Source organism: Scyliorhinus canicula, chromosome 8, assembly GCF_902713615.1.
Source record: "Scyliorhinus canicula chromosome 8, sScyCan1.1, whole genome shotgun sequence".
Taxonomy (NCBI): Eukaryota; Metazoa; Chordata; class Chondrichthyes; order Carcharhiniformes; family Scyliorhinidae; genus Scyliorhinus; species Scyliorhinus canicula.
This window is the reverse complement of record NC_052153.1, coordinates 97,117,603-97,138,717: the sequence shown is the minus strand read 5'-3', so window position 1 is coordinate 97,138,717 and position 21,115 is coordinate 97,117,603. Positions and strand designations below refer to the sequence as shown.

Here is a 21,115-nt window from a genome sequence, read left to right as displayed (position 1 = left end):
TGGGGTTCTCTAAACCCTGGCCCATAACAAGCTACAACACTGGCATCTACCCAGCAATGTGGAAAATTGCTCAGGTGTGTCCTGTCCAAGAAACAGGACAAATCCAACCCAGCCAATTACCGGTCTATCAGCATACTCTTCATCATCAGCAAAGTGATGAAGGAGTCATCAACAGTGCTATCAAGCGGCACTTACTCAGCAATAACCTGCTCACGGACACTCAGTTTGGGTTCCGCCAGGGTCACTCAGCTCCTGACCTCATTGCAGCCTTGGTTCAAACATGGACAAAAGCGCTGAATGCGAGAGGTGAGGTAAGAGTGATTGCCCTTGACATCTAGGCAGCGTTTGACCGAGTATGGTATCAACGAGTCCTGGCTAAACTCGAGTCAATGGGAATCAAGAGGAAAACTCTCCGCTGGTTGGAATCATACATGGCACAAAGGAAGATGGTTCTAGTGGTTGGAGGTCAATCATCTCAACTCCAGGACATCACTGCAGGAGTACCTCAGGGTGATGTCCTAGGCCCAATCATCTTCAGCAGCTTCATCAATGACCTGCCTTTCATCATAGGGTCAGAAGTGGGGATGTTTGCGGATGAGTGCACAATTTTCAGCACTATTCACGACTCCTCAGATAATGAAGCAGTCCGTGCCCAAATGCAGCAAGACCTGGGCAATATCCAGGCTTGGCCTGACGTGGCAAGTTACATTTGTGCCACACAAGTGCCAGGCAATGACCATCTCCTATAAGAGGGGATCTAACTATCGCCCCTTTACATTCTATGGCATTACTATCGCTGAATCCCCCACAATCAACATCCTGGGGGTTACCATTGATCAGAAACTGAACTGGACTAGCCACATTAGTACTATGAGTACCAATGCAGGTCAAAGGCTAGGAATTCTACAGTGTGTAACTCACCTCCTGACCCATCAAAGCCTCTCAACCATCTACAAGGCCCAGGTCAGGAGTGTAATGGAATACTCTCCACTTGCCTGGATGAGTGCAGCTCCAACAACACTCAAGAAGCTGGACACCATCCAGGGCAAAGCAGCCCGCTTGATTGTTCCTCCTTTCACACACATTCAAACCCTCCACCACCGATGAACAGTGGCAGCCTTCTGTATCATCTACAAGATGCACTGCAGTAACTCACCAAGGTTCCTTAGACAACACTTTCCAAAGCCTCGACCACTACCATCTAGAAGGACAAGAGCAGCAGATACCTGGGAACCCCACCACCTGGAGATACCACTTCAAGTCACTCACTCACCCAGAAAATATATCGCCGTTCCTTCGCTGTTGATGGGACAAAATCCTGGAACTTCCTGCCTAATAGCACAGTGGGTGTACCTACACCTGAAGGACTCCTGCAGTTCAAGAAGGCAACTCACCACCACCTTCTGAAGGGCAACTAGAGATGGGCAATAAATGCTGGTCGAATCAGCGACGCCCATATCCCGTAAATTAATTTTTTAAAACTCACCCCTTTTCTGGTTCCTCTCACTGAATCCTCGCCCCTTTTCTGGACACAAACCGGGAATCGAACCTGGGACCATGGCGCTGTAAAGCAATAGTGCTAACCACTGTGCTACCGTGCTGCCCCAGTGGTGGGGAAGATGGTACTCAGACCTCATGCCCTCAGGCTAATTGAGACTCTTCCCACTGCTGGCATTTTACCCGTGTCAGGTGATCATTTTGCCTTGTGGGGAGATGGCCAGGCACATCCTGTTGATCTCCTTGAGGGCAGGCAGGAGTGACCCTCTGCGCTTCACAGAGTTAACGCCCTCCCACCCCTCCAATCCCTGCAGCAAGTTCCACCCCCTTGTTAGCACTCCCTCAAACCCTAATGAATGACAACCTCACCTAGGGCCTGCCTGAATGACCCGGCATGCCTAAGCCCGCTTATCTGTGACTGGGCCCTCTTTCATCTTTGCCTGGTTCCAGTTCCAGCAGTGGACACTTTTCTTGGTGATGGTGCTGCGAATGACAAGCCTCCAGCCATCCAGTTTGTTTGCAGCTCTTGGGGGAAAGGCATTGTGATATATAGGGATAAGGGCACACTGACTGATGCAGTTAATTGCCCACTGCATTTACATTTGGGTTGGCGTTTCTATGACTACCAAAGGTTGAGTTTCCCTTAATTTCCAGCCAGTGGATTGGGCCCCTCTGCCCTATAAAATCCTGGTCATAGACTGTCAAATGTGATAAAGGCCTCTCCGATCATCCAGCAGCATTTATCAATTGAAAGAGACTTTGCACCATCAATGTTCAGTTGATTTGCACCCACTCAAAGGTCAACTTGCATGACTGTGCAAGATGCAGGGAACTGCCATGATGAGTTCATCCTGTGCCAGTCAAATCTCTGATAAATATTTGCACCTCCAAGCAGATTCGCCGGTTGGTTCCTTGGAGACAAAAGCTACTCTCGAAGGGCATGGCCGATCACACCTGTGAGGACCCCAGCACTGACGTACAGGAAAGCTATCACCAAAACCACATGTGTACTAGAGTGGCCACTGAGCAAGCCATCAGGGTGCTGAAGATCTGAGTCAGGTGTCTCGACAGCTCTGGGGGTCCTCTTCAGTACAGACCAAGGGTTTCTAGAATGACAATGGCCTGCTGTGTCTTGCACATAAAGCAACAACATGCAATATACAACACATACAGGAGGGCAATGACATCTCTGTTTCTTTAGAGGAGAAAGGGCTGGGGACGAATGTGGAGTGCCTGGTACAATGAGAGCATCTGTAGCCACTAACTGAATTGCTAAAGATTCCCTGGAGGAACTGATTCAGGCATGCTTCAAAAGGTAACCCAAGTAATGCAGCCAATTGGTACACCAATTGTGAACCGATTATACCATCAAAAACCATCCCAAACACAAAAACCACCAGCGCCAGAAAAAAGCAGTCCCAATCCATCCATCTCACTAAAATCCTTTGCTTGTTTTCATATCTTGTCATATTTTTGTTCACAGCATCAAAAACAGTTAATTTTAAGTAATCTATATTTGTATTTGTGAGTGCTAGAAATAAAGCACAGCTTTAAGTAAATGTAATTTTTGTAATTCTGTATTTGTAAGGGTTAATGTCTTTGGTTTGATAATGAAGTTTACAATGTGAAATAAATAAGGTTTAAAGACAGGCTAGGTTATTGCTTCGCAACAAAGAGCCACTAGAACATAGAACAGTACAGCACAGAACAGGCCCTTCGGCCCTCGATGTTGTGCCGAGCAATGATCACCCTACTCAAACCCACGTATCCACCCTATATCCGTAACCCAACAACCTAAGTGTGAGGTTATTCACTTTGGAAGCAAAAACAGGAAGGCAGATTACTACCTGAATGGTTGTGAATTGGGAGAGGGGAGTGTGCAGCGGGACCTGGGTGTCCTTGTGCACCATTCGGTGAAGGTAAGCATACAGGTACAGCAGGTAGTAAAGAAGGCTAATGGTATGTTGGCCTTCATTGTGAGAGGTTTCGAATATAGAAGCAGGGATGTGTTGCTGCAGTTGTACAGGGCCTTGGTGAGGACACACTTGGAGTAATGTGTGCAGTTTTGGTCTCCTTCTCTGAGGAAGGATGTTCTTGCTCCCGAGGGAGTGCAGTGAAGGTTTACCAGACTGATTCCAGAGATGGCAGGACTGTCATTTGAGGAGAGATTGACTACGTTACGATTGTTCTCACTGGAGTTCTGAAGAATGAGGGGGATCTCATAGAGACTTATAGAATTCTAACAGGACTAGACAGGGTAGATGCAAGGACGATGTTACTGGTCCAGAACAAAGGGTCACAGTCTGAGGATTCAGGGTAAATCATTTCAGACAGAGATGAGGGGACATTCCTTCACTCAAAGAGTGGTGAGCCTGTGGAATTCATTACCACATGAAGTGGCTGATGCTAAATCATTGAATATATTCAGGAGGCGGCTAGATATAGCACTCGGGAAGAATGGGATCAAAGGCTATGGGGAGAAAGCAGGATTAGGCTATTGAGTTGGATGATCAGCCATGATCGTGATTAATGGCGGAGCAGGTTTGAAGGGCCAAAAGACCTCCTTCTGCTCCTATCTTCTATGTATCTATGTATATATGTATTGTGGTAAAAATAAATGGTTTCATTTTTAGACAAAGCTGTTGTTTTAGAGCATTAGTAACTCTATGAGTATCCTTAAAATAATTTCCACCAGATACAATTGAGGAATTCTGTGTTAGAAGTCATGGTCTGGTTATTTGTGAATAGTGAATTTGTAAGAGGCACTTGTAGCACAAAAGCTCACCATCACAGTAACATTGGAATCTTCACATGTAAGATTACGAAAATGCAAGATACAACTCACACTTAATATTACACGGTCCCGTTCCATCAAATCAGCAAGTTTATTCAAAAGCTTCCCTCTTTGTGAGGCGTCCATCCTGCGCCATGGTGATCCAATCTGAAAAGCGTCCCTGGCAGCTTTTACTGCTTTGTCAATTTCCATCTTAAAGGGAACAATTCACATGCAAAGCAGTCACACTAAGATGGTTTAACAGTGAAGGTAAATCTGTTATAAGTAGGCAACATTGCAAAAGATAACAGTAGAGTAGTTAAGATTAAGACACTGCATGGTGTAACATTAAGATATTCTAAAAGTTACATTAAAGCTTGAAGAAATTGTTACAAAGATATCCACTTAGCCATTCACATTTCAATGGCCATATATGGGCACAGATATATTTACAAATCAGGAAACAGAACATTTAGTGATAGAGGTGATGAAACCAATTAAAGCTGACGTTCTTATAGGTCTAGTAATCCAGCCACTTAGATTCTGTTTTTAGCCACTAACACATCTCCTAAGCCTCCAATATGACAAGGAGGAAGTGCACATGGGGACCATGGTACCAGAGGCGGATTTTAAATGAAACACATGTCGTTGTAGCATGGGGCCCGGCCAATGAGGCGGCCCCAATCAGAGAAGTGACTGTTGTGTTGGGAACACCATGAGAGCACCAATCAGAGCCTTGATAGCTCTAAATTTGCTGATGGGCTCATTTGACTTTCTTGAGCCTATCAACAGGCAATACAGAACACCAGACTGATTGGTGGACTCCCCTTCAGAGCGGGAATCGGTTTGCCAGACGTTGAGAGGTGGTGGAGATTTAGATCAATTCAGACACTGGTCTCCTGAATTGGTGTGAAGTTACTGAACTATCGCTGAATAGAGCTGCAAAGCAGCAGCCAGGTTTCTGGCATTCGGTCTGGGGGAGGGGCAGCCAGGGGCAAAGGTGAGGTTGCCAAACTAACAGTGGGGTGCAAGTCTGCAAAGTCTTCTGTGAGGGAAGAAGGAGGCGTGGCCAACGGCCATCAAGGGGAGCAGCGCGATGACTCTCTGACCTCCAGGCCAAGGCAGAGGAGGGTCGGCGGGTGGGTTACTAGAGCCAGCAGCAGGACTCAAAATGTGAGAGGGCTGGACTGGGCAGCAGCCAGACTCAGATGGCAATGGTGGCACAGTGGTTAGCAATGCTGCCTCACAGTGCCAGGGATCCGGGTTCAATTCCAGCTTTGGGTGGCTGTCTGTGTGGAGTTTGCAGATTCTCCCCGTGTCTGCGTGGGTTTCTTCTGGGTGCTCCGGTTTCGTCGCACAGCCCAAGATTTGCAGGTTCGGTGGATTGGCCAGATTAAAAATTGCCAAAGATGTGTAGGCTAGCTGGGGCAATGGAGATAGAGTGGGGAATTGGGCCGAGGTAGAGTGCTCTTTCAGAGGGGCAGTGCAAATTCAATGGGTCGAGTGGCCTCCTTCTGCACTGTAGAGATTCTATGGATTCTAATGAGGGAGAGAATTTGGGTTTCCGTGCCTTGTATTGTGTGAGCTGCTGATGGGTGGGGTTAGCAGGGCATTGACGTAATTTGGGGTGGGGCTTGATAGCATTGTGGGCAGGGTTTGCTTCATTGGGTGGGGCTCAACTTCATTGGGGGCAGGGCTCAATGTAATTGGGAGCTGGTTGCCCCATTTCCGTGGGTGGGTGGGTGGGGGGCCAGTTTGTGATGTGAGGTCCCTGCAAAGAGAGCGCAGGGCCCCCAAAAGTCTAAGTCTGCCTCTGGGCAGTACTTTGCCTGCCATGTGGTGAAATTTAAAGGACCAGTTGAAGCCACCAATGCAAGATTAGTTTATTCTGAAGCCGCCAATTAGTGCAAGTGTTAGCGATATTCAGAAAAATCACATTTATGGAGCCTAATAAATGGTCTTAAAGAAACCACCTATTACGCAGCAACTGACAGAGTACATTTTTCAAACTTACTTGAATGTGAATTCAGGAGCAGGAGTTTTTTACCCATTCTGACCTGATCACTCACCTTTTGATCCAATTGCACCCCACCTCTCTGTGCTAACATAGCAGGGAGCTGCTTTGATCACAGCTACTGTTACTATCAATAACTCACTGACTTAATGAAAATTATGCCAAAGTCCAATATTAGGGCACTTTGGGCCTTGCCATTTAGGATTGTATCCAGTGCACATAAAAATGAGTGCGCCTGGATTTTGAACCAATAATTTTCAAATTCATAAGGCATGGTACATTTTATTTGGAATTGGTTTGACTGGGTTTTAGAAAAAACATAATTGTCGCTAACCTTAGTTAGAAACGGAAGAAGAGATGGCCATTCAGCACGTCATGTTTGTTCCACTATTCAATTGGATCCTGGCTGACCTGTATTACAATTCTGTTTATCCCTCAGATTGTTTTATCAATCCAACGAATGTCCTTTACAAATGAAACCTGTGATCCTTGTCTGCTTTATATGTGACTCCAGTTAGTTAACTCTTAACCGCCCTTTGAAGTGGGTACATTCAGTTGTATCAAATTGGCAATCTGGTCCACGAAGAAAACCCACACTATCTTACCTGGATAACTAACGTGGTCAATAAGTATCAATCTTGCCAGCATTGCCTATATCCCATAAAATTAAAAAGAAGGAACTGAAAACTATTATCTGGCAGGGATTGCTGCCTGTTTTCCGGTCATGTAATTAAAATCCTAGCTAGATCTTAAGGCGAAAAATAGACAATTTCAAAGCTAATAGGAGTCAAAACTTGTGAGAATTATCTAAGATATAAGAGCTGACACAATTTTATTTCAGATGCTGACTGACTATATGAGCAATTTGAACATTTCCTGATTTTAATATTCCATTCTCTATTTTGTTCTTTATTATACAATTCACAATACAAAGAGGAACATAAAAAGGAAGGAAAAAATGGTTCTTTCTTTTGTTCCACTAAAAATAGCAAAATACAACATCTGCCGCAACATAGCTTGTTGCCCTAGCAATTAGTTGTAGGAAAAGGCACCTGTGTTCATAATAGTATTATCCATTCTCTCATCTGTAAATGGAAAATGAATGGCAGTGAAATAGAGCTTTAAGTGAGCTGTCAAAAAATGGATTGAGGTAATTCAATTGCAGTTCATCTCATAATTCCTGCCTGGTCAAATATCAGAGAATCCAAGAGTTTGGTAATCTAATCTTAAGTAAATCTATACTTTTTATTCAATGTAAACAGAATTCTACCTTTTAAATAGGATAATTTAACTGATAGCCCTCACACTTATCATTACATGTTCAGAAATTACTCCTCACAATTTAATCTTTAGAATTTTAGAACAAAAGTCCAGTAAACTAACAAAAGTGAGGCCCCAAAATTATGATTCTTTCATGTTGTACTATACTTAACTCTTTAAGGAACAATGGTGAGTTTTCCTGGAATAAAATTTTCCTCATTTTAACTTTATGTTTGTTCATTTCTTTGAATCTCTGGATGGCAAACACCATAAAACACATACAGCACAGAAGGATGCAATTCAGCCCATCAAGTCTGCACCAACCCTCTCAAAGAGCACCCCACCTCAGCCCAAACTCCAGCCTATCCCTTTAACCCCACTTAGGGGCAATTTTGTACAATTTTGTACAATTGTAAACAACCTATTCCCAGGGTACTGACAATGGAAACCACCCATAGGAGAAATGCAAAAGCCACTTGGATAATTGCAGTCTGGCTTTCTTTCATTGTTTTTTTTAAAGTTAGCCTGAAATGGCTATGAGGAACCATTAGATTCAACCTGTATCCTGCCATTGCACAACATAATATCTTGGAGCATGAACATGAAGATCCTGCAACAGAAACATAAGTGGGAAGAGTAATGGTATCAGAACTAAAGAGAATTACCACATTTTTGAAAGTCACTGGGCTCACAACCCACAAGTGATTCCCATAAGAATGTTGCCTAATCCTGTATCCAGCTTTTCTTATCTGCAGCTAAGGATTTTTTTAAACTGGCACTGGAAATAGGTGCCTACTAACTTGTGCCAGCCATGGTTGTTGGGCAGAATCAGTGATTGCTGGTAGTCAGGCAGGCTGAGCCTAAAATGGCACTAGTGTGCTAACTTCCTCTTCTGACCCCAGTTTACCTCTTTCCAATGGGAGCGTGATCTGGCCACCAGACCTGAGTCCCACTCAAACTCTGGATGGATGACAATTTGGCAGTAAGTTGGTACTTGCAGCAATCATAATTTTGGTCCTTTACCAGCCATCTTATTGCAAACAGGATGGCAATGATACAGAAATTATACTCATTGTGAAACAACATTATGGTTAAATTCTGATACAATTGGCAGGCTTTCCATGAGAAATGTAATTCCTGCACTCCACAAAAGCTAATTTTTATTATTTTCTTCTTAGGATGTAGGTAATAAGAGTTGCATTTTCTACCTGTCTCTTGTCAACCTGGCACAGTGGTTAGCACTTCTGCCTCACAGCGCCAGAGACCTAGGTTCAATTCCGACATTGAGTGACTGTGTGGGGTATACACGTTCTCCCTGTGTCTGTGTGGGTTTCCTCTGGGTGCTCTGGTTTCCTCCCACAGTCCAAAGATGTGCAGGTTAGGTGATTGGCCATGCTAAATTGCCCAATAGCTGTCCTGGAATAGTTTAACAAGGGAACCAGCAAATTAATTTGTCCATTGTAGCTACAATAATAACTTTATTCTTCTGAGTGACTAAAATGTTAAGTGTGCTAAAATTATCGAAGTTATATAATTAAAACCGAGTGGGGATTCGCTGCGGAGCGGGAAAGGTGCTCTTTCCTTTTTCTCCTTGCTTTGTAACTTTTAAATCTTCAGAGAGTAGTCTTCCCCTGCTGCAGCTGAGGATATAAGGGAGAGAGCTAATTGGTAAGTAGTGGACAAGGTCGGTAAGTCATTACAACTTTCATCAATTATAGTTTGAAAATAAGTTTGTGGTTTATAATCTGTAAGGGCTCTAATTGGTAGTAACAAGGACAAGTAAGGAAGGGACATAGAAAATTGGATTTAATCTAACTAGTTGGCAGAGAGCAGAATTGGCGCGAACTCAGGGAGGAGGAGCTTTGGAACAGTAAGTAAAAATTATTTACCTCCGGGATTTGCGGCCTAGTCGGCAGGGAGTGATGTTGGCACGAATTTAGGGAGGAGGAGCTTTGGAACATTAAGTATAAATAACTTACCTCTGGGATCTGCGGTCTTGTTGGCACGGAGCGGAGTTGTCACGAACATGGGGAGGAGGAGCTTAGGAACAGTAAGTATAAATAACTTACCTCAGGGATTTGCGGCCTAGTCGGCAGGGAGTGGAGTTGGTATGAACTTGGGCAGGAGGAGCTTCGGAACAGTAAGTATAAATAACTTACCTCTGGGATTTGCGGCCTTGTCGGCATGGAGCGGAGCTGGCATGAACATGGGGAGGAGGAGCTTTGGGGCAGTAAGTGTAAATAATTTATCTCCGGGATTGCGGACTAGTCGGCACTGTCATGTGAGAATACCTTTAAGAAATGAGTGTTTAAGAAATGTACCTTTAAGAAATGGGTGTTTATCAGTGATGTCAGAGTGTGGGTGGAGTAGGGCTGTCTGTCAGCTTTTTACTTTTGTTTTAGGCTTTTTGGTGCAGGATGGGTTTTAGATTCATTTTCGGTGCTGGATAGCTGCAGTCACAGCCAGAAGGTGTATGATTCTCTCTCTCTGAAATCTAAAGACTGTAAATCAATCCTTTGGTGATTTAAAACTAATAACTGCTCTCAGTAGTGACTTTAACCTGATGTGTTTCTGTTAAAAGTTTTTTTATAAGTCTTATGGAGGTTAAAAGGGCAGCTTAAGGATTACTTAGTGTTGTATTCTTTGGGGGTTATTTTTGAATTGATGGTTGCTAAGATGTTCACTGTATGTTTTAAAAAGGTTAGCTTGAGTTCATAGAATAAACATTGTTTTGCTTTAAAAAATATTTTTCTATTTCTGCTGTACCACACCTGTAGAGTGGGCCGTTTTGCTCCCCGTACCACAATCTATTAAAAGTTGTAGGTCAGGCGATCTCCATGATACACTTTGGGGTTCTCTAAACCCTGGCTCATAACAGCACGGAGTGGAGTTGGCATGAACTTGGGGAGGAGGAGACTCAGAACAGTAAGTATAAATAACTTACCTCTGGGATTTGCAGCCTAGTAGGCATGGAGCAGAGTTAGCACGAACTTGGGGAGGAGGAGCTTCGGAAAAGTAAGTATCAATTATTTACCTCCGGTTTTTTGTGGTCTTGTTGGCAGGGTGCAGAGTTAGCACGAACTTGGGAAAGAGGAGCTTCGGAAAAGTAAGTGCAAATAACTTAACTCCGGGAATTGCAGCCTTTAAGGCAGGGAGCAGACGTGGTACCAACTGGGGAAGGAGGAGCTTCAGAACAGTAAGTATAAATAACTTAACTCCGGGATTTGCAGCCTTGTCGGCATGAAACGCAGTTGGCATAAACTTGGGGAGGAAGAGTTTCAGAAAAGTAAGTATAAATAACTTACCTCTGGGAATTGCGGCCTCGTTGGCAGGGAGCGGGGTTAGCACGAACTTGGGAGGAGGAGCTTCAGAAAAGTAAGTATAAATAATTTACCTCTGGGATTTACAGCCAAGTTGGCACAGAGTGGAGGTGGCACAAAGTTGGGGAGGAGGAACTTCAGAACAGTAAGTATAAAAAACTTTACTCCAGGATTTGGGGCCTGGTCGGCTTGGAGTGTAGATGCACAAACTTGGGGAGGTGGAGCTTCAGAACAGTAAGTATAAATAACTTACCTGTTGGATATCGAGGATGAGGAAAGTAAACTGAAAAGTGATGTTACAGTAAGGCTGTGACCTGATTGGCTGGTTGGGTATCTGTTCTAAATTTGAAAAACTAGAGTAATTAACTCAGTAGAGGAGGAAGTAGGAGACTGGTGTATTTAGCATTTAATATTTATCAGAGAAATCTAGCGCAGGGGTCCATATAGTTAATTTTATTTTAAATTTAATAAGTATTTATTTTAAGGTAGTTCATTAATTAGTGCTAAATTTAATAAATATTTATTTTGCCTTAATTAATTTGTACGAAATTTAATAACTATTTATTTTTACAGAATGAATTAATTAGTGCTAGAAATTTCAGTCAGCGGGGTGCAGTTCTCTCACTGTAAGATGTGGGAGGTCCTTGACACTTCCAGCATTCCGGATGACTACATCTGCAGGAAGTGTACCCAGTGGTAGCTCCTCACGGACCTCGTGGTTCGGTTGGAGCAGGAGTTGGATGCACGTAAGAGGATGCAGATGACGGAAAGCCACATAGACAGGTTTATAGAGATGTGTTCACACCCAAGGTGCTGGCAGACAGATGGGTGACCACTACAAAGAGCAGGCAGTCACTGTAGGAATCCCTCGTGGCTGTCCCCCTCTCTAACAAGTATACCGTTTTGAATACTGTTGGGGGGATGGCCTATCGGGGGAAAACAATAGCAGCAACCAGAGCAGTGCCACCACGGCTGGCTCTGCTGTTCTTTAATCGTTATTGTCACAAGTAGGCTTACATTAACACTGCAACAAAGTTACTGTGAAAATCCCCATGTCGCCACATTCCGGCGTCTGTTTGGGTACGTGAAGTGCGAATTCTGAATGTCCAAATTACCTAACAAACACGTCTTTTGGGACATAAGAACTAGGAGCAGGAGTAGGCCATCTGGCCCCTCGAGCCTGCTTTGGCAGGGGCAGGGGATACAGATTGATAGCAGAAAAGGGACACTTGTGGTAGGAAACCGGAGCACCCGAAGGAAACCCACGCAGACACAGGGAGAAAATTCAGACTTCGCACAGACAATGACCCAAGCCAGGAATCGAACCTTGGACCCTGGAGCAACATTGCTAACACTGTGCTACTGTGCTGCCCTTCAGCAGGGAGGGTCAAAACGAAAAAGAGTAATAGTCATAGGGGACGCCATAGTCAGGTGCACAGATAAGTGCTTCTGTGGTCGTGAAAAATACGCCAGAGTGGTTTGTTGCTTCCCTGGCTCCAGGGTCCGAGGAGGATGTCACTGAACGGCTGCAGGGAATCCTGAAGGGGCAGGGTGATGAGGCAGAGGTCATGGTACTTGTTGATACCAATGACATAGGTAGAAAGAGGGGTGAGGTCTTATATTAAGAATTCGGAGAGTTAGGCAGTAGATTGAAGAGCAGGACCTCTTGGGTTGTAATCTCTGGAATACTCCCAGTTCTATGTGCTAGTGAGTACAGAATAGGAGAATAGCATAGATGAATGCGTGGCTTCAGTGTCGGTGCAGGAGGGAGGGTTTTATATTCCTGGACCATTGGGACTGTTTCTGGGGAAGGTGGGAACTACACAAGCGGAACGGTCTACATATGAACCAGAGCAAGACTAACATCCTTGCTGGCGGGTTTGCTCGTGCTGTTGGGAAGAGTTTAAACTAGTTTGGCAGGGGCAGGGGATACAGATTGATAGCAGAAAAGGGACACAGTATGAAACAGAAAAGCAATCAGGTCAGAGGAAATACAGCGGTAGTACGTTTTAAGGGAGTAAGGCAGGTGGCATGTGGCGCAGTGGTTAGCATTGGGACTGCAGCACTGAGGACCTGGGTTTTAATCCCAGCCCTGGGTCACTGTCCGTGTGGAGTTTGCACGTTCTCCCCATGTCTGCGTGGGTTTCACCCCCACAACCCAAAGTTGTGCAAGTTAGGTGGATTGGCCACACTAAATTGGCCCTGAATTGGAAAAAAAATGGGTACCCTAAAAAGTTTTTTATAAAGGGAGTAAGACAGAAATATAAAAGGGTAAACGGATGAGTTAAGGACAATGATTGATTTGTGTAATCATGATATAACAGCTATTACAGGGACATGGTTGAGTGAGGGGAAGGATTGGCAGCTGGACATCCCAGGATATAGAATCTTCAGGCAAGACAGAGGAGGGGAAAAGAGGACGAGGCATTGCATTATTAGTTAAGGAGACAGTTACTGCAGTAAGGAGAGATGATATCTTGGAGGGGGCACAAAATGAAACTTTGTGGTTGGAGCTTAGGAATAGGTGGGAGAAGATTCTGAAGGAGAGAATCTATCTCCACTTGGAGGCAAGGTTTGATCAAGGATAGTCAGCATGGTTTTGTCACAGAGAGGCCATGCCTAATTAATTTGATTGGATTTTTTGAGCATGTAACCATGTGTATAGATGAGGTAGTGCAGTTGATGTAGTTTACATGGATTTCAGAAAAACCTTTGACAAGGTCCTACTTGGGAGACTTATTAAGAAGACAAATGCACATGGGATATAGAGGGATTTGAGTAAAGTACCTGGATGAATACTTGGCACGCCATAACATTCAAGGCTATGGGCCAAGTGCTGGCAAATGGGATTAGGTGGGCAGGATAGGACCCTTCCATGCATTGGTGCAGACTCGATGGGCAGAAGGGCCTCTTCTGCACTGTAGTATTCTGTGATTCTAATATTTATTTTTTCATTTAAAAAAAATTTTGTGTACCCAATCCACTTTTTTCCAATTAAGGGACAATGTAGCATGTTCAATCAACCTACCTTGCACATCCTTGGGTTGTGGGGGCGAAACCCACGCAAACACGGGGAGAATGTGCAAACTCCACATGGACAGTAACCCAGAGCCAGGATCAAACCTGGGACCTCGGCGCCGTGAAGCAACAGGGCTAACCACTGTGCCACCGTGCTGCCCTGATTCTAATATTTTGATATGAGAATGGTGTACAATAATTACACTGGACTGAAAATTATCTCATACATAACTTATGAAAAGTGCACATATAATTTGGTTTCTAACAGCAGCTGCAGAAAAATAGCCTGGAATTTGCTGGAAAAATAACTGTGGGTCAATAACAAATAAGAGTAGTAATATGCAAATAGACCAGCAGCTTTTGGCGAGGAAGAGATACAATGTGGATTGTGAATTGCCACAAATTACTGGGTGAATTGTAGCACTTCAGCATTACCTTTGTGAACCAGTATATTTGTCTTAACGTCTCAGTTCTATGCACAGAGGGGCAACATAACAGCCACCGAAGAAGAGCAGTTGTGACGTTTACCTACACACTCCACCAGCACAGAGACACACACCTCGCTGGGTCATAGTTCTACATTAGGCTCAGGGTCACTTTGTGGCGAACACCTCACTGCCACATCGGAGGCAGGGAAAACTCAGGAACATGCTGAGTCCACGTCAAATGACAAGTCTTTGTGAATGGCTGCCAGCTCAATGCTAGAGATGCAATGGCAGGCGGCTAAGCATCAGGCAGAGATGTGTGTTAGGATACTGGGTGATTTTGTTGGAATACTGGGCCAGACCACAACTTTTTTTTAAAAACAGTGAGGAAAGGACACTTTACCCCAGAAGTGATGACTCTGACCAATAGGTATCTGTTATGTTTAAACAAACTTTAATTTAAACACAGAATTAACCACATTAACATCAATGAAATAGCTTTACAATTAACAGATAAATTGTTGTTAAATAAAAGGAAAATCTTTAATTTACTATCTACACCTTCCACTAATTTCAATTAAGCAACCCCAATACAGTTCAAATGCCACTTATTTAAAAAAAATATAAATGTAGAGTACCCAATTCATTTTTTCCAATTAAGGGGCAATTTAGCGTGGCCAATCCACCTCGCTTGCATATTTTTGGGTTGTGGGAGCGAAACCCACGTAAACACGGGAGAATGTGCAAACTCCACACAGTGACCCAGAGCCGGGATCGAACCTGGGACCTCGGCGCCATGAGGCCGCAGTGCTAACCCACTGCACCACCGTGCTGCCCTACAAATGCCACTTGTATATAAAGTTAACAAAATAGGTTACATGCTTGTCTGTGCAGACCTTTGGAGCGAGACCCTTTTCAGGAACAACCTGAAAATCCTTCTGTCTTGTCAGACTCTGCTGCTCAACCTAACAACAGTTTGCAAAACTGAAAATTACAGATAGATCTGGATCCTCCCATTCATTACATCATCTGTATCCCACTAGGATGTCCCATCACCTGCTAAGCTAGGACTAAATACAAGCCCTCATAAATTAACTGCTGTCCAGGGAATCTCGAGCAATCAAAACAATATCTCATTAACCATCTCTCTGTAACCAAGTAAATGGTTAAAATCAATCAGTACCTCACCTTTTACAATTCCTTAATTTCAGCTTTAGCAGGCATATTGCCTGTACGTATTTTAAAACCAGAGTTTTTAGTAACATTATTGGCACAAATATAAAATATAATAATTTCTTACATTCATCACATGCATGAGTCATTCAAAAGACTAGTGAAGGTTGGAGGAGTCAAAGTCATGGCTCTGACATCCCAACAACTTGAGGTTAACATGGGAAGACAGCCAACTGCCACAGAGACATTGGTCCAGCAGGTTTTGGCGGATTTGAGTCATGGACTCCATGGCTGCGTACATTGGTGTGATGTGGCCCATCAGTGGCTAGGTGACGGGGTGGGCGGGGCACCTTAGCCTATCTCCAGGCATCATTTATCCTCAAGGAGTCAGGGCGAGGTCCTTGGGCACCCACAAAGAGCATGGGCATCAACTGAACTCCCTGGGGGCTCCACAGTTCACTCCAAGGGTGTCTGGCCATTCAGAGTCCTCTCTGCCTGTGACCCCATCCAACCCAGCTACTCACTCCAAGGAGGGTACATCTGCCTCTGAGTAGGCCCTTATGAGGTTGGGCCCTCCAGGCCTCGGGCTACTCCCGGACATCGGCAAGGTCACCTTGGACATAGCAGTCAACGGGCTTCCTCATCTCTGCTGTGCATGTGAAATGAAAAATGAATGAATTGAAAATTGCTTATTGTCACGAGTAGGCTTCAATGAAGTTACTGTGAAAAGCCCCTAGTCGCCACATTCCGGCGCCTGTCCGGGGAGGCTGGTACGGGAATCGAACCGTGCTGCTGGTCTGCTTTAAAAGCCAGCGATTTAGCCCAGTGAGCTAAACCAGCCCCTGTTGGGTTGTACCTAGGTGTAGTGTTAAGGTTGGGAAAATTAAGGAATATTGAACTCACTTTTAGGTCACGGAGGTGCATCCACTGGATAAATATTGCACTTCTGTTAATAAATTGGGTGTTAATGCGAAAGGCTTGGTCAACTGAAGGATTGACTCTACTCTCTCACTCCTGACTATTGGCCCCAGCAGTGTCTCTATTCTTTTATTCCTGACAGTGAGCCCAAGGACTGTCTCTACTCTCTCGCTCCCACTAGATTGCAGATTTTCTCTTTCAATGCTCTCATGGCTGGTCACTACATGATCTCCCATCCCACCCATCTCATGAGTCTCTGCATCCCAGTCCTCTTGTGCCACACTAACACATCTACCCGTCCCTTCCTATTCTGGTGTCTCTGGTAATCTCCTCCCATTCATACATGTGGTATCCCATACACTTCCTTTTGTGTCAGTTGGGCTCCAGCTTCCAACCTCAGTCTTCTCACTGCCTGCTGTCATTCCTCCTCCCCTCCCGCTCTCTTGAAACTCCTTCCTATCCCTTTCCCCCATCATGTGTCCATGGGGCGGCAGTGGCATAGTGACATTGTCACTGGACTAATAAACCAAAGACCAGGGTAATGCTCCGGGGACCCAGATTCAAATCTTGCCACTGCAGATGGTGAAAATTGAATTCAATAAATATCTGGAATTAAAAGTCTAATGATGACCATGAAACCATTGTCAACTGTTATAAAATCCCACCTGGTTCACTGATGACCTCGAAGGAAGGAAATCTGCCATCCATGCCTGGTCTGGCCTACATGTGGCTCCAGATCCCCAGCAATGTGGTTGCCTCTTAACTGCCCCCTCAAGGGCAATTGGGGATGGGCAATAAATTCTGGCCCAGTCTGCGATGCCCACATTGCAGGAACAATTTTAAAAAATCATGCTTCCTCAACTCCCTCCTCTGTCACAATGCTGGTCTTGGTTTAAGTGTAGAGCCTTGCCTGAATGCTGCTTCCTAGTGATGTCCTCCAGGATATTTGAAAAATTCATTTTAACAGGATATGGCCGTGCTGGCGAGGCCATCATTTATTGCCCATCTCTAATTGCCCTTGAGAAGGTGGTGATAGATGCCTTCTTGAACCACTGCAGTCCATGTATGGTGTAGGTATATCCACTGTGCTATTATGGAGCGAGTTCCAAGATTTTGACCCAGCGACAGTGAAGGAACAGCATTATATTTCCAAGTCAGGATGGTGAGTGACTTGGAAGGGAACTTGCAGGTGGTTGTGATCCCATGTGTCTAATGCCCTTGTCCTACTAGATGGTAGTGGCTGTGGGTTTGGAAGCTGCTGCCTAAGGAACCTTGGTGAGTTCCTGCTGTGCATTTGTAGATGGTACACACAGCTCTCACTGTGCGTCAGTGGTGAAGGGAGTGAATGTTTGTGGAAGGGATGTCAATTAAGTGGGCTTCTTGCCCTGGATGGTGTCAAGCTTCTTGAGTGTTGTTGGAGCTGCACTCATCCAGGCAAGTGGGGAGCACTTGTGCCCTGTAGGTGGTGGACAGGTTTTGGGGAATCAGGGGATGAATTACTCACTGCAGGATTCCTAGCCTCTGACCTGCTCTTGTAGTCGCAATATTTATATGGCTGGTTCAGTTCAGTTTCTGGTCAATGGTAACACTCAGCATGTTGATTGTGGGGGATTCAGTGATGGTAATGTCTTTGAATGTCAAGGGGTGATGGTTTGATTCTTTCTTATTGAAGATGGTCATTGCCTGGCAATATGTGACATGAATGTTACTTTCTACTTGTCAGCCCAAGCCTGGATATTGTCCAGTTCATGTTGCATTTGCACATGGACTGCTTCAGTGTCTGAGGAGTCGCATTGTGCTGAACATTGTGCAATCATCAGTGAACATCCCCATATCTGACCTTAAGTTGGAAGGCAGGCCATTGATAAAAAAGCTGAAGATAGTTGGGCCTAAGACACTACCCTGAGAAACTCCTGCAGTGATGTCCTGGGATTGGGATGACTGACCTTCAACAACCACAACCATCTTCCTTTGTCCCAGGTATGATTCCAACCTGCGGAGAGTTTTCTCAGATTCCCATTGACTTTAGTTTTGATAGGCCCCTTGGTGCCATACAGTGCTGCCTTGATGTCAAGGAAGTCACTCTCATCTCCCCTCTGGAGTTCAGCTCTTTTCTCCATGTTTGAATCAAGGCTTTAACGAGGACAAGTGCTGAGTCACCCTGGCGGAGCCCAAACTGTGCATCAATGAGCAGGTTATTGTGAAGTAAATGCTGCTTGATAGCACTGCTGATGACCCCATCACTTGCGGGCAGCACGGTAGCATGGTGGTTAGCATAAATGCTTCACAGCTCCAGGGTCCCAGGTTCGATTCCCAGCTGGGTCACTGTCTGTGCGGAGTCTGCACGTTCTCCCCGTGTGTGCGTGGGTTTCCTCCGGGTGCTCCGGTTTCCTCCCACAGTCCAAAGATGTGCGGGTTAGGTGGATTGGCCATGATAAATTGCCCTTAGTGTCCTAAAAAGTAAGGTTAAGGGGGGGGGTTGTTGGGTTACGGGTATAGGGTGGATACGTGGGTTTGAGTAGGGTGATCATTGCTCGGCACAACATCGAGGGCCGAAGGGCCTGTTCTGTGCTGTACTGTTCTATGTTTACTGATGATTGAGAGTAGACTGATAGGGTGGTAATTGGCTGGGTTGGATTTGTCGTGCTTTTTGTGTACAGGACTTATCTGGGCAATTTTCCACATTGCTGGGTTGTACTAGGGGTGTGGCAGGTTCTGGAGCACAAGTCTTCTGTACTATTGCTGGAATATTGTCAGGGTTCATAGCCTTTGTAGTGTCCAGTGCCTTCAGCCATTTGTTGACATCATGTGGGGTTTATCGAATTGGCTGAAGACTGGCATCTGTGATGTTGGGGACCCTCGGAGGAGACCGAGGTGGATCATCCACTCGGCACTTCTGGCTGAAGATTATTGCGAATGCCTCAGCCTTATCTTTGGCACTGATGTGCTGGGCGGGGATATTTCCATGGGGTGGGGATATTTCTGGAACCTCCTCCTCCATTGAATTGTTTAATTGTCTACCACCATTCACAACTGGATGGACTGCAGGACTGCAGAGCTTAGATATGATCCGTTGGTTGTAGGTTCGCTTAGCTCTATCTGTCACTTGCTGCTTATGTTGTTTGGCACACACGTAGTCCTGTGTTGTAACTGCACCAGGTTAAAACTCATTTTTCGGTACCCCTGGTGCTGCTCCATGCCTTCCTGCACTCATCATTGAACCAGGGTTCATGCGCTGGCTTGGTGGTAATGGTAGAGTGTGGGATATACTGGGCCATGAGGTTACAGATTGCGGCTAAGTACAATTTTGCTGCTGGTTATGGCCCACAGCCCCTCATGGATGCCCAGTCTTGAGTTGCTAGATCTGTTCTGAAACTATCCCATTTAGCACAATGGTGGTGTTGCGCAACACGGTGGAGTGTATCCTCAATGTGAAGGTGGGACTTTGTCTCCACAAGGACTGTGCGGTGGTCACTTCTACCGATACTGCCATGGACAGATGCAACTGCAGCAGGCAGGTTGGTGAGGATGAGGTCAATTATGTTTTTCCCTCTTGTTGGTTCCCTCACCACCTGCTGCAGTCCCGATCTAGCAGCCAAGTCCTTTCGGGTCCGGCCAGCTCAGTCAGTCGTGGTGCTGCCGAGCCACTCTTGGTGATGGATATTTAAGTCCCCCACCCAGAGTACATTCTGTGCCCTTGTCACCCACAGTGCTTCCTCCAAGTGGCGCTTAACATGAAAGAGTACTAATTCATCAGCTGATGATGGATAGTACGTGGTAATCAACAGGACTTTTCTTTGCCCATGTTTGAGCTGAAGCTATGAGACTTCATGGGGTCCAGAGTCGATGTTGAGGACTCCCAGGACTACTCCCTCCTGACTGTATACTACTGTGCCTCCACCTCTGTTGGGTCTGTCCTGCTGGTGGGACAGGACACACCCAGGGATGGCGATAGTGGTGTCTGTGATGTTATCTGTAATAGTATGATTCTGTGAGTACGACTATGTTCGGCTGTTGCTTGACCAGTCTGTGAGACAGCTCTCCCAATTTTGGCACAAGCCCCAATATGTTAGTAAGGAGGACTTTGCAGGGTCGACAGGGGTGGGTTTGCTGTTGCTATTTCCAGTGCCTAAGTCGATGCCGGTTTGTCCATCTGGTTTCATTCAATTTTTATTGACTTTTTCAGTTTGATACAACTGAGTGGCTTGCTAGGCCATTTCAATGGGCATTTAAAAGTCAACCACGTTGCTATGGATCTAGAGTCACATATAGGCGAGGCTAGATGAGGACTGCAGATTTCATTCCCTCAATGACACAGTGAACCAGCTGTTTTTTTTTTAAAGACAATTGACAATGGTTTCATGGTTATCATTCGGCTTTTAGTTCCAGAGATATATTGGCTTCAATTTCCACCATCTGCTATGGTGGGATTCGAACCTGGGTCCCCAGATTATTATCCTGGGTCTCTGGATCACCAGTTACAGTACCACTATGCCACCATCTGGGAGCAACCACCAGGAACAAACTGGCCCTATACCCTAGCAGTGTGGTGTTGCACTGGCAATGCAATGGGACTGGAGCAGTGCTGTGGCAGGTAGCATGTGAATATTGCACTTACCTCAAAGTCACAAGCTAAATGAGGTCTGCCCGCTGCACACCACCATTTTACAACTGTGAATCAGACCAGTGTGAATTCCTGCTGGTGTGACCCAAGATT

The 21,115-nt window shown here is 45.2% G+C and overlaps 1 protein-coding gene across 5 annotated transcripts in view; it reads right to left on the bottom strand.

The window, feature by feature from the left end:
* LOC119970402 (retinal dehydrogenase 1-like) overlaps positions 1-21,115 on the bottom strand; it is a 177,140-nt gene that overhangs the window by 85,711 nt on the left and 70,314 nt on the right. For 4 of the 5 annotated variants that reach the window (XM_038804964.1, XM_038804963.1, XM_038804965.1 and 1 more), the window contains one exon: positions 4,343-4,483. In XM_038804964.1, the coding sequence (XP_038660892.1) occupies positions 4,343-4,483 (141 nt within the window). Of the gene's footprint in view, positions 1-4,342; positions 4,484-6,618; positions 6,638-21,115 lie in introns of those variants that run through there. The other variant, XM_038804967.1, reaches the window with a different exon arrangement.